Genomic DNA, 17981 nt, shown 5'->3' with positions numbered 1-17981 from the left:
AAAAAAGAGGGTTAATTTTCACACTTGATAGATTGAAGAATTTCAGTTGCATCTAATTCACTGGGCATGATTGGCTGTTGACGTAACATTTGAAGTTTCTCTTTAGTTTTGTACTCTCTTCGGCTCATCATTAGTTTAGCGAATAGGTTTTCCATGATCAAGTCATGGTGTGTCGTAAGTGTGTCTATAAAGACCCAATTGAATAAACAAAATGACAAAATAAGATACTTACAGTCACTCATATCAATGCCTTTGCCTTTACTGCTGGTGATACCATGTCTTGCTTGATTTCTACGTTCTGCTTCATACTGCTTTTGTGCTTCTAGTCTTTCTCGGGTTTGTTGGGCAGTGAATAGTTCATGAGAGCATTTCTAGCATGATTAGCATAAGGCTTGTGTCATGAATCACTTACCTGCCAATTCATTCTGAATGTCTGAAAGATGCTAAAGAAATCATTGGGTTGTATTTTTTGATTTTCTCCATAAAATGATACTACTTTCTGATACGCTTCTTCATAGGCTTGCTGTAATTCTTGTATCTGCTTGAATTTCACTTGTGCTTCTTGTTGAAATGCTTTCATGATGTGTGTAAATGGGTCTATATCCTCTAATTTGTCAAAATAGCTTAATTCTTGTTTCATGGTAGAGAAATCTTGATTGAGTTCCACTCGATTGACTAACAAAATAGGGTTAGTGTCGTTCTATTTAATAGACAAATACCTTTGCTTGCTTGTTCGCAATCATGTAATTCGTCTAAAAATCTTGTTGTTTTAGGGAAACTCTTTTCTACTGTCTCAACAAGGAAGTGCATTAAAGTCGTAGACGAATTTCCTTTTGTATCAATGATCTGTCAGAGTTAAACATCTCTTCCTTTTTTTTTGTATTTTTACCTTGTTGATACTCGAGATTTTAATACCAAATGCTCCTCCTCTGTTTGTATTTCCATTCATGTAATTACCCAAGACAAGAATCATTTGTAATAGTTTCTTAAACTGTTTAGCATGTCTTAACGCATTGGATGCATCTAAGATACAGGCCATATCCTATCATGTCATCAGTTATGTTCATTGAGTTGTACGCTTACCTTTTCTAATTCGTCCACTTTATCCCAAAAGGTCATCTTGAATAACAAGCACTGCATTCTTAACTTAAATTGAGGAATACGTATCATTTCCAATGATAATTTATCAGGCACTGATAATTTCTCTGGATCGCCCGTATATTGCTTTAATGCGCTGATCTCATCAGGTTCAGGTGCAAATTTAATCAAGTTGTCCAATACATGTTCTTGCGCAATACACGGTGCCATGTCCATAACATAATCAGATAACCGAGTTACTTGCACATCTTTGAGTAAACCAGTAATAAAGATACTCATCGTATAGGCTTTTTTAGGGTCTAATAACTCAATCATATCAGTTGATTTCTTTTTACGTTTGGAGAGATCCACAGCAGGTTTTTGAGCAAACGTCTTTTCAATTGATGAAAACACATCTGCTCTCGACATTTTTGTAATCAGGGACTGGTTATCAAACAAGTCCACGTCTTGGACAGGTTCATCATCATCGTCATCTGTGTCTTGTTCTAAATGTTCCCAAATGGTTTCTCCAAGTTGGCGACGGTTGATTTTTTCCCATTCAACGAATTTAAGTTTTTGTTTGGATTGATGGAGTTCTTTAGATGGTTGAGATGGTGTTGAACAGGGAGCAGTTGGAGGCGGTGGAGGAGGGGGAGGAGATGTGATTGTAGATGCAAGCATGGGTGGTGGCGGTGGAGGAGGGGGAGGAGGCGTGTTTGTAGATGAAAGTAAAGGTGGAGGAGGGGGAGGGGGAGGGGGTCCAACAAGACCTGTCGTATTTGAATTGATATTAGATGCAAGTATTGGTGGTGGTGGTGGTGGCGGTGGCGGCGGTGGAGGAGGTACAGCATTTTCAGACAAAGTAATAGTATTGGTGATAGATCCTGGTAATGTAGGAGGAGGGGGTGGAGGAGGTATAGACGTATCTAAGGAGACAGATGAAGAGACAGCTATCTCATTTAATGATGGAGGTGTGTTAGAAGGTCTTGATGATAAAGTATGATTGGGTGTCTTGTTGGGTGGTGTATGTGGTGGCGTGGGTTCAAATGCAGCGTCTATGGGTCCAGAAGAAGGTGATGCTATCGTATTTATAGGGGTTACTGGTGGGGTGTCGTCCTTTTGAGGCAATGGCTTTTTCTTGGGTATAGGTAATGGCTTCGTTCTTCTTCTTTGTTGGACTAGTTCATCATTTATTTTGGACTTGATGGTTTCGAACGATTCAGTCTAGAAATCAAATGAGTTTTGACTAGTACATATGCTGTTCACCTACAGGTTCTGGTTTCTCATTGGTTTTAGCAACAAGCATGCAGACAGTCTGATACAACCGTTTGATTTGATTGTCCATGAATTCAAGTGTCCTTCTATGATCTGACTCAATATCATTTAGTTTTTGTTGAAGTACAGCGTTTGTTTGGTTGGCAATGCGAAGACTTCGTTCCAATGCTTCATTCTTGACACGGTACTTGCCAACAAGTCCATCTAAGCTGATGAGTTTCACGGGAGTCTAGGATCATGCTTCTACTTTACCTGCTTTCAAGTCTACCTGAAGTCGTAAAGCTGCTTCTCTTTCAAGTGCTTTTCTTGCTATCTCTTTTGCTTCATCTACTTCTTGTAAAGCCATCTCTAACTCGTCTTCTTCTGCAAACTTGGCGATCAAGTCCTTGACTGTCAGTCCATAAGTATTAGCAAAACTGTTCGAGACGCCTTTTCTATCCAAAATGATCTGAGACACAAAATGTTCTATCAACTGATAATATCGATTCTTGGTCTCTGAATCACATTGTAAGACCAGCAAATGCTGCATCAGTCGTAACAGAGAATCATAGGCGCGTGTGCCTCGAATGGAGCCTAGAATGGTGTCTAACATTTCGTCTGGCTCTGTGCTTTCATCGCGTAAAGCCATATGTGCAATCGCATCATGGTCTTCGAGTTCAGAAAACTCTTCCAGTTTCAGATTGATCAGTTCGTTATGAAACAGACGCATTTTTTCCATCACTTGAGAAAGTCCTGCTTGGTAGAGTTGGTTGCGTAGTGTGATGCGCTTATCTCGGTCTTCAATGGTGTCTGGGTCAATCATGGCAAGAAGTAGCAGAAGATTGGCTAACTAAGACAAACAAAGTGTGAGTGTTTCTCTTACAAAGACGGGTTCAAGCACAATACATTACGGCATACTCTGTCACAGGTACATCAGGGTTCTTTTTAGACGCAATTTGTCGTACATCGGTACTGGCACCTACAATAGATCCCATCTTACCGCGACCCTCCAGAACAGTAAGGAGTGTCTTGAGCCAAGCATCAAATCGGCCATAATCATTTCGGCTTTCTTTAATGGTATCCATGCCCTGTATGACCATCGCATGGCCTCTAGGTTGTTCAAAATAGCACATGAATGTTAAGGCATCACATACAAGTCGTTGTGTGGACAAAGAAGGTGACAAAATAGACTGTGTTAAGGTGATAATATAAGCTGGATCACTAATGACTTGTTGAATACCATACTAAGGGGATAAGTTAGCCCGTGTTCGTCTTTCTCCTCTGACTTACATAGTTATTAAACAATTGGCGTAGACATTTAATGATCTCTAATTCAAGTTGACATTCTCTTTGGTTCCTAATGACGAGTTATACTTTATCCTCTTTTCTATTTATTTACCTTGAATTTATCTTATTGATTAAACTCAGTTGATCAAAAAGTGCTTTAATACCATCTCTCTCAATGAATTCCTGTGCCCATCTAAAATACATGTCAATAGACTATACACCTGACAGACAAACCAAACTAACCGAATAGGCATGGTTCTTAATCGAACCGAAAGATCAGATACTAATTTAGAGCGCAATTCAATCTTGGATTCTTGGTCCAATAAGCAACTGATATAATGCATAGGAGACAAGAGTTCGTTTTCTTCTGTTCCAAACTGGATTAAGCCTGTACTACTCGAGGTCGTGTTTGGATAACTCTTGTGACTGGAATTCTTTTTGCCAACAACAGTACCCATAGAAGTCAGTGCACTTTCATTGCATAAAATAAACCATTTTTTATCTGTCGTTAATTCCTTGACACTTGTATCATGAATATTGATGTTCAGTCGAGACTATGACAGATAATGAGATTATGCATGCACATCTAAAATACATACAGCTGCTTCTTCAAATAGTCTATCAATTTCAGCATGCGATGGTTTGTCTTTAAGACTGCCAGTTGAGCTTAAAGGAGAAGAAGAAGAGGATACAGTGGCTGTTATAAAAATCAATATTACGTTCCATGTTGCATTTTATTACTTTTTGTATCTATCGGAGGATGCTTTTTCTTGCTTTTAAATATGGCCATGAAATATATAAGAAAAGAGAAAGAGAAAGAAACTAAAAAAAGGGGTTGTTTTGAATAGCATAAAGGTTGTTTTCAATCCTCTAAATAAGGAAATCTGTGTTTAATTGTGCTTGATGATTCTATAAAAAATGACCCATAAGCACATATTAGAGCATTGCTTTAATAATAATAATAATAATAATAATAAAAAGGCTCCTTTTCTTTTTTGAGAGGGAAGAGAGAGAGGGGGGAGGGGAAATATAGTGGTCATAGTTTAATCGTGTTTATCTGATGGCCAAATATGAGATGATGCCCAATTCGCAATACTGTTCAGCAGTGAATTGCTTTGCTGGTGTGAATGAATGTCTTCTGCTGCAGTTGTATTGCTCTTACTTTTCTCTATTCTAGGGCTAGGCGATGTTGTCTGACTGACAGCAGGTGCTTTGCATATCTGGATAGAGGAAGAAGAAGAAGGAGGGAAATCGTCCATATGTTCACTATGTGTATCCCAATCATCATCATCAAATACATAATCATAGTCTGATTTGGATTGTTCATAGGTCTGATTCCATTCTGTTGTATTTGAGTCTATCGGAATGGGCTGTTTGCCTTTAGAGACTTGAATAATATGGTTCACAAAAGCATCTGATTCTGCACTTTCTGCATCCCAGTCCTCATGATGATTGTGGTGTGTTTTATGGCTACGATGACGATGCTTTTTATGGCGAAAGGAATGATGGGAACAAGTAGGAATGATCTCGTTTTCAGAAGTGTCTGAATCAACCGAGTCTTCAGAACGAGAATTTGTCTTGAGTAAAGCAGGTTCTATTTTCTTGATGGAAGAGTGCATTCGAGATGGTTTACGCATCATGATGAGGCTACCCGCATCTGAATCTTCTCCAGGATCATATTCGTCGTCATCATATTCATCATTAGTGGTTGTTTCGTCATTTAAATGAGCCATATGCATACGCGATGTCTTTTTTCTACTTCCATCTTCACTGCTTGAAGACAAAGCAACACATTGTTCAACATATTGATTGAACCGTAATTTAGGCTGACGATGACTTGCAATCACAGCAGGTGAAAATGCGCCGAGTTGTTGGTTTGCTTCAGAGATAGAAATACCAGCTATTTTATCAGGTTCATTATGGATCTGTAGTTCAGAAACAGACCGTTTTAATATGTCAGACATGGTCACTTTCTTCAATGCTGATTTTAATGGTTTGCCATTCTGAAGAGGGGAAGCATTGGGTCTGACAGTGGGTTCAGGTGTTGATTTCCTTAAAGGTTCTTGTTCTTGTTCTTGTTGTGGTTGTTGTTGTTGTTGTTGTTGTGTCATGAGTCCTAATGTATCTTCTGTAGTGGATACTTTGGGTTTAGCATATCTATCTTGTTCATCCATATCTTTAATCACTGTATGCAAAGGACCATAAAGCCATGTTACATCACTGTCTTTTAACCTAAAAAAAAAAAAGTCAGACCAAAAAAATAGATTTCTTTGATAGAATTACCAATTCAAAGTCTCGGGACTCACTGTCTTTAGGTTATTTCTTTGCTTAGCCCATGTTCTCCAAGAAGCATTTTCAAGTCGAATACCATTGACAATCGTCATTTTCTGTTTAGTCAAGACTCGCCATGAAGCAGCTAAATCCATTTCATCAAACTTATAGGATAAATAGTCGACATTACTCTCAGTAATAATTTTACGAGGAGATTCGAAATCATCATCTTGAGCGTGCTTTTTCATAAACATGATAAAATAAAAGAGAGAGAGGGAGAGAGAAAAACTATTTTTTTTTGACAATCTTTATGATCGGAAGAAATAGAACACAAGTCACACAGAGATATATGTTTTTCTTTCTTTTCTTTTTTATATGGGTTCCAAGTCAAGACGTTCGGTTTCTCCTGATAGGAAGAAAAGAAAAAGACACAGTAGGTCACCTTTAGGGCATAGAAGAAGACATGAAGGTCGCGATAAACATGATAGTCACTCGGATAGACGATATGCTTCATCTGATTCTAGCTCAGACCATCATAAAAGAAGACACAAAAAACATAAAAAGATAAGAAGCACAAGACATCAAAAGTATATATATAAAAGCGGATTCAATGCAATGGATTGACATGTAAAATAGAGAAAACACAAGCCTACATTATCTGCTGTGGGTGATCAATGGGGGAAATATGGTATTATTCATGAAGCAGAGTAGGTGACATGATGACATCGAATGCGTAGATTGATATATATATATATGTATAGCATTTTTACAAAAGAAGCTGTAAGTAACACACAATGCATGCATGTATATAGGATTTAGACAGAACGATTAGGAATTTCAAGCTTGGTTAATTGAAGTCAAGACAGCCAATGTAGAGACACTCAGTAACAGTAAGCGTAAAGACATGTTTATTGATTTTATGGAGGATTACAATACAGCTACTATGCCTCATGAAAAGTATGTGTAAGGCAAAAGCATGAACTCATACTGAATAGATTCTATAACCTTCATGCTTGGGAGAGACGTCAAGAAGCATTAAGAATGGGTGAAAGTATTACCATGACAAGTGAAGAATTCGACTTTAAAAAAGATGAAGAACAATTAAGGTAGAGAATCCTTATTGCTTCTATGATGTCTTACGATAGTATAGACTACAACATCGTCAAGCAGCTCGAGCAAAATCATCACGTCAACCTGCTTTACAATTAACAAAAGAAAAGATTGAAGAATTGGCTCGAGTCAATCGAGAACGCATTGAAGCTGATCGTATGCGTAAGATGGGTTTGACGCCTAAAGAAGGCATGGGTGTCTTGTATGAATATGAAGAAATCTAGGGCAATAAAATATACACAATGATTGGCTCAAAAGTAATGCTTCCTTTGATCTCAGGGAAGAAAGATTTTTTTTTTTTGTGTATTTTCTTATAGATGAAAGAGACACTGATAGATGCAATCAATACAATAGACTTGTTACAGTCTATTTATTTTGACAAGGAATTCGAATTTAAGCAATCAGAAGATGCAGTTCATTACCAAGAATTACAAGCGAATATAGAAAACAACACATTCACAACTGATGTTCAACAACTCGAATTCTATATAAAGGCACCTATTGATCGAGTAGAGAACCAAACAGAAGAAGGTTATCAACTCTATTTGACATTCTATGGTCGCATCTCACTTGTGTCAGATGACTATAAACTGGATCTACCTTCAACACTGAACCTATGGTTATCAAGAGATGACCATGAAGCACTGGTACATGCGCTTCATGGTATTGAGATAGAGGCAGAGCGGTCTACATGTATCATTGAAAAGATGCAACAGTTGCAAACCATAGCTGAACCTTATGCCTTAGCTTGGCTTGATAGGACGCATCAACAGGCTCAAAGAGAACAAGCACTGGCCAAAGAACCCGTTCGTTTTCTTAGGGATTGGATATGGTATTCAAGGAGAGAGTTATGGATTGAGATGATGACTCATGATACATAGGTTTCCTATGATTTACACTCGAGAAAAGCGTGGTCATATTGTAGATTGGGCTCCTAAATATAACATCACTGGCTTTCTTTGTCCAGGAAAACCAGGATGTATGTGTCTTGAAGGACCCGAGAAACAAATTGCTCAATTCGTGAATGATATTAAGACCATTTCCTGGGCTGATATTCCTGCCAGCCACAAAAAGATGGCATCACGTTGGAAACAAATAGTTAACTGTCAAGACAAAACTGAGTTAGACTCACATCGCCTATTTAAAGATATGCAAGAAGTCAAGTTTGACATCCATGGTAAATTCGCTAATCATAATGATCTCTGTATGTTGCAACAATGGTTGAATGATAGAGGATGCAGTGAAGCGTTTGATCATTTGTTTAAGAATTAAAAAAAAAAGACTTTATTGAGCATCTTCACGAGAAGTGATGTAGTCAATGGCTTGCTTGACACTGTGGATAGCATCGGCATCCTTATCGGGAATTTCAACAGAGAATTCTTCTTCAATGGCCATGACAACTTCAACTGTATCCAAACTGTCCAAACCGAGATCCTTAATGAAGCTGGACTCAGGTGTCACCTTGTATTTCGTGTGAGTGATATGTCAAATAGACCTACATTTTTTTTTCTTACCTTGACAGCATCGACCTTTTCAAAACTCTTGACAACGTCAAGAACGCGAGATTGGACATCTTCCTTAGGAAGAGAAGCGTACATACGAGAGAAAACAGCAGGAGCAACAACACGACGTTGAACAGCAGCTGCTCTGGAAGCAGCAGATAAGATGGCGGTAGGACGAAGGAACATGGTGTATAGAATGTAAGGCAAAAAGAAACAGAAAAAAAAATTCGCAGCAGGGAAAAAAAAAAGTCCCTGCTAACTTGTTTACATCTCCGAAGCCTCTTTTTCTTTTTTGGCTTTACCTTCCATTCATGCTGTCTTTCAACTTTGAAATGATGACGTATCCCTATATAATCCTCATAATTGAAGTTTTCTAAGACTATTATGTATTTGTCAGAGTTGAATTTCATCAAGTGAACTCTCGGATCTTTTCATGCATATTCTTTAAACAATACTCAAATCAAGCGTGACAAAGAGCAATAACCTTAAGTGAAATAGGATTAGCATCATCGCTTACGAAACTCTTATAAAGTACAGTAATTCCAGGAAAAAAAAAAAGCCTATTCGGAAGGTAGACCTTATTGTAGCATGCGCTTCTCAATGCTTTGTGTCCCTTTTGAATAGAAATAGTATGTCGAAAAGCAATTGGCCAAACATCAAAGACCAAAGCATTTGACTATTTGTACTCAAATTTTTTATAGAGTACAATTTGCTTCCTAAAATCAAGCTAGAAATGTCTTGAATTGGACTTCTTCATAATCATAGCTTGTTGTTTATTGATGGATTGACAAAAAAAAAAGGATCTATCATGCAATGTTTAATAAAATGACAGAAAGTAGTCACAATAGCAAACAATTTTTCTGGGTGAAGTATAGAGGTTTGAGAAATGAACCAATCAGAATCATTCACCAATCATTTTCCATTTACTTCCATTTTATCCTTTTGGTTTTTTCCTTTTTTTTCTTTTCTTTTTTTTCGCATCGCCCTTCATCCTACCGTAAGTAAATACATATACATATATACACGCGTGCACGAGAGTATGGCATCTAGGGTATATTGATGGAATGTGTATTTCTGATTAGACACAAAACAAACTAGGTGCTATATAGTATGTGTGTGTATGTGTGTATACATATATCTATAACACTCGACTCATGTTCAATAGATGCCATACAACAACAATAATCGTAGAGTAAACAGCCAACTTGCTACTACAAATGCTCGTACAGTGTCTTATGGTCAAGGTGGATTGAATGAACGGTAAGCTCAACCATGGCCACAGACTATGGATGTCTCATCAAGTTTCAACAGCTTTAGTCAATTGGCTCAAAAGACGCCTCAAAGAACTATCACGAATATCAACAACAACAATAGTAAAGGCCAAGGAGCTGCGTCTGGTAGTGTCTTTAGTCGTCTTCGTGGTGCTAAAGTAAACCGTACCAACAATAATATCCAAAACCGTCTTGGTAAGACAGTAGGTGGTGGTATCAACAAAAAGAAGGCAAACGTTGAGCAAAAGAAATCGCGTGTTCAAGTCACGAATAAAAAGCAACCAGCAAAGAAACAGATGCCAAAGACGCAAAAGAAAAAGAAGCCAGTTACAGCTGAAGATTTAGATAGAGCTATGGATTCTTATATGATGAAGGACCCCAAGACTGCACAGGCTAAACTTGACGCTGAATTAACTTCTTATATGGATGAAGCAGGTGATATTTTAATGGAAGACAATTTATAATCCATGGCTTTATCACTCTATTTTTTTTTTTTTATCTTCTATTTATTACCATTCTTAAAAATAATAAAAAGCAACAACTCTCTTTTCTTTCTTTCTTTTTTGACGTCTTTATCACTTTATGGAATCAAATTAATAATAAAAAAAAATAACAATAATTAACAACAACCACCACCACTGGTAGGCTTTTCTTCTACACCTCGAGCAGTTGCTTCAGTAGGTGCTGTTGTGTTAGCACTGGTAGGTGGTGTAAGCTTGATAGTATTTTGACCAGTAATATTTACATTGTTGTTATCTGATTTAGCGACGGATTTAGGCATGTTTTCATAAATGCGTTCAAATACTGTTTTGAAAGCAGCATCAACATTAGTAGCATCCAAAGCACTGGTCTCAAAAAACATCATTTCAGAATCCTCTGCATATTGTGTTGCTTCTTCTGTGGCTACAGCACGGGATGTCTCTGCCAAATCGAGTTTGTTACCCACCAACATAAGCGAGATCTTTTCATCAGAGTGGTCACGTAATTCTTTCAACCAATGATCAACATTTTGAAAAGAGGATTGACGAGTAATATCATACACTAAAAGAGCACCGACTGCTCCGCGATAATAGCTACATAAAATAGAGATGAGTTTTTTTTTTTGTCTTTTTTGGAAGCTGTGTTTCTATACTTTACGCGCCTGTAATGGCTCGATAACGCTCTTGTCCACTTGTATCCCAGATTTGTGCCTTAATGGTATGTTCGCCCTGATAACATAAGTAAGATCGTTATTTATTTATATATACTTACGATTTGAATGTTCTTGGTAGCGAATTCAACACCTAGTATGAGATGAGTATCTATTTAGTTTGCTAATTTCACTTTACCAATGGTGCTCTTGGATTCGAGATTGAACTCATCATTCTATACTCTGTGAGTCTATTCATCTTTTCAAATTGACTACTTACAGTGAAACGCGACAAGAGATTGGACTTTCCTACACTTGAGTCACCAATAATGACAATTTTGAATAAATAGTCGTAATCGTCTTCAGACATTGTTGATAAGAAAAAGAAAGAAAGAAGGGCTGAAAACGAAAAAAAAATCAAATGAAGTATGGTCTCGGCTTACACCAAAATAAACTTTCCTTTTATAGTGAATTGGCTGATTAGGTATCAACCTAAGCATCGTTTAAAAGCCAATTAAGCCACCTTGTTCATTCTGGTGCTATGAAATTTATCATGATAAGCCTATCTTTCCGAATATTAAAATATGGTTGCATGTCTTTGAGGATGTAGTGATCTGTTGCCACTTAGTCCTCGATGCCAATGGGCATCACTTGGTAGTATTGATCCAGACTAATCCATTTGGCTGTAACAGTACATTTCTTAGAGAATGAGGATATGGATTACGACGAAAAGGCATCATCGACTGTCCCTTACGCACAAAAATAAAATATAAAACGTTGTTTGATATAAGGGCGTGGTAATTCTTTCTACTGCATCTAATACAGCTCGTTCACTTATCTTTAAAATAAAGTTCCTATCCGACATTGGTTTCCACTCTCTTCACCTAAAGATGTATCTCATTTTCCTTAATAAGAATACCATACTTGGCTTGTTTTGAAGAACAAAGAACCTTAGGGTGACTCATGGTATCACTTGTCCTCTAAAGGACTACATCTAATCCTGTTCACTTTCTTCGCGGACTATGAGAGTGTGACGCATTTGAATACTCAAAACATCTCCTGATGCTCTTATACTAAGATAATGAAAAACCATCTTCCTTCGATACATATTGTCATACAGAGAAGAATGGTTGTGCTTATGTGATTAGTAATAGCTTTGCAAATAAGACGATGCTAGAATAAGCGCCAGTTTGCTAATCAATATCTACTCTTTTGTACTGATTACAGTGTGCAATGAACTTTGAATGCAGATTTGAAGAAAATGCTCAAATTGAGTCGATGTTTTCATCTTAGTAAACTCGCTTTCTTTTTCCTGAAAGTATCTAGAGATGGTCTTACTTGATTTTGGTTGGATCAGACATACATTGGGTTTTGTTTTGTTTTTTTTTCATCTCCACAGACCTTCGTGGATCTCCCATCGGTCAAAAAATAAATTTCATCTAGAGATCATTTTAGTAGTCTGGTTGTCGAGTAATGGGACATCAAAGATAGGTTTGTTTAAGCAGAGTTTTTAGCGTATTTGCTCTATATGATATATAAAATGTGCTATCTATGGGCTTTTAAAAATATCTTATGTTACTTTGGATGCCAAAGAACATATAAAAGTAAAGATATAGGTACTTTATAGTGGAAATATGGGGGCAAATGAACATAGGACATACCAGATGGCAGATTGCGGAGATTGAAATGGAAGCCAACTCAAGTTTTTCATTCTGTTGCATCAAAATAAAGCTTTCATGGTTCTTTCGCCTAACAAGCCAACCCACAACATGACATCCTCCAAAGGGCATCTTAACAACGATAATTCACCCAGAACTTGGTCGCAAGTAGCGGCTAGAACTATTGTGTCTGCTAACCAGTCGTCATCATTGGCTTCTACTTCTTCATCTACACGTACCTCCGGTTCTTTCTAGTCAAAGTATGCTAGTACCAACACTCTTTCTTCAGGCACTATTACGCCTTATATTGTCGGTTTAGAGAAAGATAGTGTATTGATCGATATCACCAACATTCGTGATGTGAATGGCCTTAAACAGTTTCTTGGGTTACTTAATACCCATGAAGAGTATTATTTCTTTGGCACTTTACTTGTTGAGCGCAAATATTTGCAGAGACGTTTTATTGAAACTTGCTGGGACACCAACTCAGAAGTATACAATAAGTTGATCAACACTGGTTTGCAGATGGAAGATAATAATATTATCAAAGGTTACCGCAGCTTGCCCCAGAATGCGAAAATTGCTCGAGTTAAGGTTGAACGACTCCCTTTGATTCATCCTTCAACTCTCCGCGAGCAAATGACCAAACGTTTTTCCCATTTTGGTGAATTCCTAGATCTGGGATTTCATATGGACGGTGCTGTATTTTTCGGCCAGGGCTACGTCGTTCTTGACCTGAACAATCCTCACAAGTCTGAGCCTGAGCAACTTGGTCGAGTAGTAGATTGACCCGAATTTGATCGTGAACTTCTGCTTACGTGGGATGAAATGCCCCAATTTTGTCGTTTTTGTCAAAAATCCGACCATTGTCGAGCAGATTGCATGGAACACATTAATACTCGTCGTTGTTATAACTGCAATGAGCGTGGTCATATCAGCCGTGATTGTCCTCGTCGTAGTCATGGATCAGGCCACCCTCCTAATAAGCGTATTGGGATCACAAAAGACAAGGCTAGTAGATCAGGCTCCAACCTACCCAATGAGCAACTAGCACAAAGTGCGAAGCCTAAGTAAATTGTCTCTCCTGCTGCATTGACTACCGTTCCTCTTAGTCAAATAGCAACCGAGACTATTCAAACACTTTCAAACGGTATTACAGTAGTCGAGCATGAATTGATGGTTCATGAAATGAAAGAGCAAGGAGATAGTGAAGTAGAAATCATTGACTCCGATGGAGAGGATGATGATGAATATTTTCAAAATATTCCAAGCAATAATCCAACCCAAGAGGCTTTGGACTTAGAAAGGTTTATCCAGGAGCGTAAAAAGATCAAATTTAATCATGACGGTGAGAGACATGGAGTGGTGCCTAATCATAATACAGGTGGATCAACTGGTACCTCTCCTGACTTTCAATAAGATAATCTATGCCTAAAGACTCTATGCAAATTGCCACCCTTAATTGTCGTGGCCTTACGAAAACTTCAGATCCTTACAAACAGTCCTTATTCATCCGCTTTCTACGTTCAACTAAATATGACATTCTATGCTTACAAGAAACACACGCATCTACACTTAATATACAGAAACAGCTCAACCTCAAGTTCCAGACTAAATCTAGTCTTTGGATAGAACATTGTGGCATTGTTTCCTTAAAATTTCAATTCTACTGATGGCCGCTTTCTCTTAGCGTCCGCCGTTCATGCCTCTGAACCCTCCATTCCTTTTATGTATATCCCCAATATTTATGCTCCTGCTCAGCGTAGTAGTCGATCCACATTCTTTCGCACGTTATCTTCCAATCAGCCATTAATGTCACATTTACAGTCAACGTCTTTGCCTATAATTATTGCTGGCGATTTCAACTATGACATTTACCGTAAATCCAACATTGATACGTGCTGGAATGATCTACTTCTTACTTCATTCCAAGATTGTTTTCAAAGTGATCCTCTTCCTACATTTGTTAGTACCACTGGTAGTCGCACACATATTGACTATATATTTTGCACTCTACCTCATGCTGACAATGTAATTTCTATGACTCAAAATTTTGTCAACTACAGTTAGACTGACCATGCCTTGCTTTCTATCAACTATCAACTGGTACACACTCCAGCTGGACCTGGTCCTTGGAAAGGTAATCCTAATCTTGCTCGACTATCTGCATATAGAAAAGGTTTGACAACACATATTGAGCAATACATGGATAACATCAACCGTTTGGATCCTGATTGCCCTTCAGTTCAAACTATTTGGGATGAATTGAAAGAACAAGTCAAAGTTTTTACTCGATCCTTCCAGATCGAGCGTAACAACTGGCGATCCAAATCTCTAAAAAAGCTTCAATCCAAACGCAAAAAAATTTTACGAGATCATAAAAATATATCTATTTTATCATCTCTTTTACCAAAAGTTGTAAAAATGATTACTATTTTGCAGGATGAATCTGCCGAAATAGAACATCTCAAAGCAGGCAAATTTTGACGAGAAAAAGGTGAACAATCTCCTGGTCTTCTCAAAAAACTTACACAAGATAGGTCTACACAGCGAACAATACCAAAGCTCTTTGATCCCAATTCTAGACGATTGGTCACTAATATAGAAGGGAAAACAGAGGTGATGGTTGCCTTCTATAAGGCGCTATATCGTCCTGAAAAGATCCAATCCTCTGATGTCAATACGCTTTTACAACGTACCAACAGCCAACGACTTACTAAAGAGCAAGCATCTACCCTTGAAAGTCCTATCACTTGGCTGGAGATATCGAAAGCAAGTAGACATTCACCTCGTCAGAGTAGTCCTGGTAGCGATGGTTTGCCATACGAAATTCTAGGTATTCTACTTCGTGTTCCTTGTTTAAGGCAGCTGGTTCTACAAGTATACAATGATGCCTTAGCTCATTCTTTATTCCCGAAATCATGGCTGCTATCACTTATGACTCTTTTGCCTAAGAAAGGTGATCTAACGCGGGCAGAGAACTATCGTCCTATTCAGTTGGTGAATGCAGATAACAAGATCTTCACTCGGATAATCAACCACAGGATTATGACAGTAGCTGCTACACTTATCAACAGACATCAGCTAGGCTTTATGCCTGGTAGATATATTGCTGAGCATGGCTTGCTCACCCAAATGATCATGGAAAATGCAGCAACAAACTACCGCTGACCAGACAAAGATCTTGGCATTCTTTTAGACCAAGAAAAGGCCTATGATCGTGTCAACCTTGACTATCTCAAGCAAGTGTTGTTACACTTTGGTTTTCCAAAGACCCTGGTTGCCAGCACTATTACCTTGTTTAGAGATAATTCCATTTGTATCAACATCAATGGTTGGCTCTCTAAGCAGTTAGTTCCAAAGCGCCGAGGCCTCAAACAAGGTGACCCACTCTCTTGTATTTTATACAATTTTGCCTTAGAGCCACTTCTCCAGTCGATATTGAATGACACTCAATTTTCTGATTATCGCTTCAATCATAATGATTTTAGTCAAGCCATCACCTTACCTGCTATCAAATTGCTTAGTTATGCTGATGACACTTTAGTTTTTCTTCATAATATCCCTGACCTTCGCAGAATGCAGCTTTACTTGCAGAATGCAGTTTTACTTGCAGACCTACAGTAAAGCATCCAATGCCAAGATTAACTACCATAAAGTACGAGCAATCTCTCTCTCTGGCCACAATCTAGATGATAAATGGCTGACTACTCTACAAGCCGTTGACATTCCTAAGATATGATGCCGTACAGATGCTGAACCCATCATCTATTTAGGTTTCCCCCTTATCCAATCCTTGGACCAGCGCGCTCACTTTTTTTCGTCCCTCACTCGATCACTGTCTCAACTGGCGGATATTCATGCCTCACGCAATCTTTCTGTTGTTGGTAGAGCTACAGTTGCCAGTTCACTTTTGTTGTCTAAATGCTGGTATATTTTGCGAGTGATCCCTACCACTCAAGCAACCCTTAATACCATTCGAACTGTCATTACTTCTTTTGTCGACCGGCAAATCTTTCCTCGCATTAGTTAGCAAACGATGACTGCCACAATGTGCTGCCAGACAATGGATGCTATTCCTAGGAAACAGTACTCATATATGCCAAACCCTATTGAATGCTTTTTACTCCCATTACGCTCAATTGTTTTGCCATCTGACACCTTTGACTTGCCTCTCAAGTTACGCACAGTAGCAGTTTCCTACCTATATGAGTACCATCCACAGGGTCACTATTTTGCACCAATACCAGTTTCTTCCTTTCCCCTGGATATCCGTCGTAGTGCTAGAAAATACCTTCAAGCAATGAATCAAAGTCATTGTCAACTGGAGCCATTCTTTGGTCAATGCCTTGTTCGTACTTCATTAGACTTATACAATCCTGTGCATATTCCTGCAATCCAGCGGTCTCTTGGTTTCTTTTCTTTTGTGTGCATGTTGAAACTGCCTTTTGACAACGCAAATTTTGTGGCCATACTTTCCGTAAGGTCATCACACAAGCTGCCTTGTCTGATATCATTGCTCGGCAAGAAGTTTCTTCTGCTGCTTGGAAGTACTTTTGGTGCATACCTATCACAACATTGCAGAGAAATGTGATGTATCGATTTCTGACTCGCAAGATTCCCACTCGCTTACTTCTATTCAAGGTTTTTTCTGCTCACTTCACTACTGCTGCCTGCATTTTGTGTGGTGATCAGGAGACTGTGTACCATTTCTTTCGCTTCCCTCAAAAATTTCCGTTCCGGGATGCCTTGATCAGGGAATTTTTGTGGCCAGGCACCTCTCTGGATCTAGTCTCTGATGCACTTGCATCTTTCAATTTTTCTCGGATTCGGTCTCAAACAAACTGTCCTGTTTCAATAGCCATGGTAACCTTGATCGGTCTCTCTGAAATCTGGAAGGCCCATTGGACCCATACCATGCAGAACCAACCATTCCATAATCTCTCTGTTCTTCACAGCACTCGCTATCAAATTAAGCGTATAGCTGCTGAAAATGACCTTTCATCTTGAGAGGTCTTTTCTCGCAATAGCTGCTCTTCTTTCCTTTTATATTTTTCTACTTTCTTACTATCGTGCTAATTTTGTTTTTCTTTATATTTTTTTTACAATAAATAATTGTCGAGCACCTCTTTTAGTGGGTCCCTCTCGAGACCACTAATACGTGCGGCAAATAAAATCATTAAAAAAAAATCAAGTTCTTGCTGAGAACTGTATGAAGACGCAGTTATTTCGCTTTTGTACATTAACAAAAGCTGTATATCTTTCATTTCTGAACCTATTGATGTAAATAACATAGTAGTTTTGCTACTAAAACACTGAGAAAATAGGCGAAAACGGTTACAAGGTTTTTTGCTTATACTTCATCATTTGTGTAACACAACTGTCAAAAAAAACACATTTACCAAAAACTAGAGCCTCTGAC

The 17981-nt window shown here is 38.3% G+C and overlaps 7 protein-coding genes across 7 annotated transcripts; 3 read left to right on the top strand and 4 right to left on the bottom strand.

The window, feature by feature from the left end:
* Positions 1-5: 5 nt before the first annotated feature.
* Positions 6-4534, bottom strand: B0P05DRAFT_292643 (formin homology 2 domain-containing protein). Its single transcript, XM_051573461.1, has 14 exons — positions 4360-4534; positions 4218-4315; positions 3862-4172; positions 3731-3811; positions 3622-3688; positions 3243-3575; positions 2605-3181; positions 2348-2556; positions 1084-2301; positions 890-1042; positions 720-846; positions 413-675; positions 243-371; positions 6-174 (listed from the first exon to the last, which is right to left on the bottom strand). The coding sequence occupies exons 1-14, from the start codon at positions 4406-4408 to the stop codon at positions 163-165; spliced, it is 3627 nt and encodes a 1208-aa protein (XP_051438004.1). The 5' UTR covers positions 4409-4534; the 3' UTR covers positions 6-162.
* B0P05DRAFT_527918 (uncharacterized protein) lies at positions 4521-6166 on the bottom strand. The gene is made up of 2 exons (XM_051576591.1): positions 5902-6166; positions 4521-5850 (listed from the first exon to the last, which is right to left on the bottom strand). The coding sequence occupies exons 1-2, from the start codon at positions 6141-6143 to the stop codon at positions 4662-4664; spliced, it is 1431 nt and encodes a 476-aa protein (XP_051438003.1). The 5' UTR covers positions 6144-6166; the 3' UTR covers positions 4521-4661.
* Positions 6167-6171: 5 nt separating this feature from the next.
* B0P05DRAFT_527912 (uncharacterized protein) lies at positions 6172-7278 on the top strand. Its single transcript, XM_051576590.1, has 6 exons — positions 6172-6476; positions 6528-6596; positions 6665-6669; positions 6732-6846; positions 6885-6995; positions 7040-7278. Exons 1-6 carry the CDS (start codon positions 6265-6267, stop codon positions 7221-7223), a joined length of 696 nt encoding a protein of 231 aa, XP_051438002.1. The 5' UTR covers positions 6172-6264; the 3' UTR covers positions 7224-7278.
* Positions 7279-7282: 4 nt separating this feature from the next.
* On the top strand, positions 7283-8279 carry B0P05DRAFT_527910 (uncharacterized protein). The gene is made up of 2 exons (XM_051576589.1): positions 7283-7831; positions 7881-8279. Exons 1-2 carry the CDS (start codon positions 7317-7319, stop codon positions 8269-8271), a joined length of 906 nt encoding a protein of 301 aa, XP_051438001.1. The 5' UTR covers positions 7283-7316; the 3' UTR covers positions 8272-8279.
* On the bottom strand, positions 8280-8762 carry B0P05DRAFT_527909 (acyl carrier protein-like protein). Its single transcript, XM_051576588.1, has 2 exons — positions 8514-8762; positions 8280-8460 (listed from the first exon to the last, which is right to left on the bottom strand). Exons 1-2 carry the CDS (start codon positions 8685-8687, stop codon positions 8284-8286), a joined length of 351 nt encoding a protein of 116 aa, XP_051438000.1. The 5' UTR covers positions 8688-8762; the 3' UTR covers positions 8280-8283.
* A 675-nt stretch (positions 8763-9437) lies between these two features.
* On the top strand, positions 9438-10314 carry B0P05DRAFT_527904 (uncharacterized protein). The gene is made up of 2 exons (XM_051576587.1): positions 9438-9619; positions 9667-10314. Exon 2 carries the CDS (start codon positions 9787-9789, stop codon positions 10234-10236), a length of 450 nt encoding a protein of 149 aa, XP_051437999.1. The 5' UTR covers positions 9438-9619; positions 9667-9786; the 3' UTR covers positions 10237-10314.
* B0P05DRAFT_527901 (GTP-binding protein) lies at positions 10315-11367 on the bottom strand. Its single transcript, XM_051576586.1, has 5 exons — positions 11182-11367; positions 11101-11137; positions 11024-11055; positions 10910-10980; positions 10315-10845 (listed from the first exon to the last, which is right to left on the bottom strand). Exons 1-5 carry the CDS (start codon positions 11269-11271, stop codon positions 10392-10394), a joined length of 684 nt encoding a protein of 227 aa, XP_051437998.1. The 5' UTR covers positions 11272-11367; the 3' UTR covers positions 10315-10391.
* Between the last annotated feature and the right edge of the window lie 6614 nt (positions 11368-17981).

The sequence above is a fragment of the Gilbertella persicaria genome (genome assembly GCF_025201335.1).
Source record: "Gilbertella persicaria strain CBS 190.32 chromosome Unknown B0P05scaffold_6, whole genome shotgun sequence".
Lineage (NCBI taxonomy): Eukaryota > Fungi > Mucoromycota > Mucoromycetes > Mucorales > Choanephoraceae > Gilbertella > Gilbertella persicaria.
Note: the sequence above shows the minus strand (reverse complement) of the source record. Positions and strands in the feature narration are given on the sequence as shown.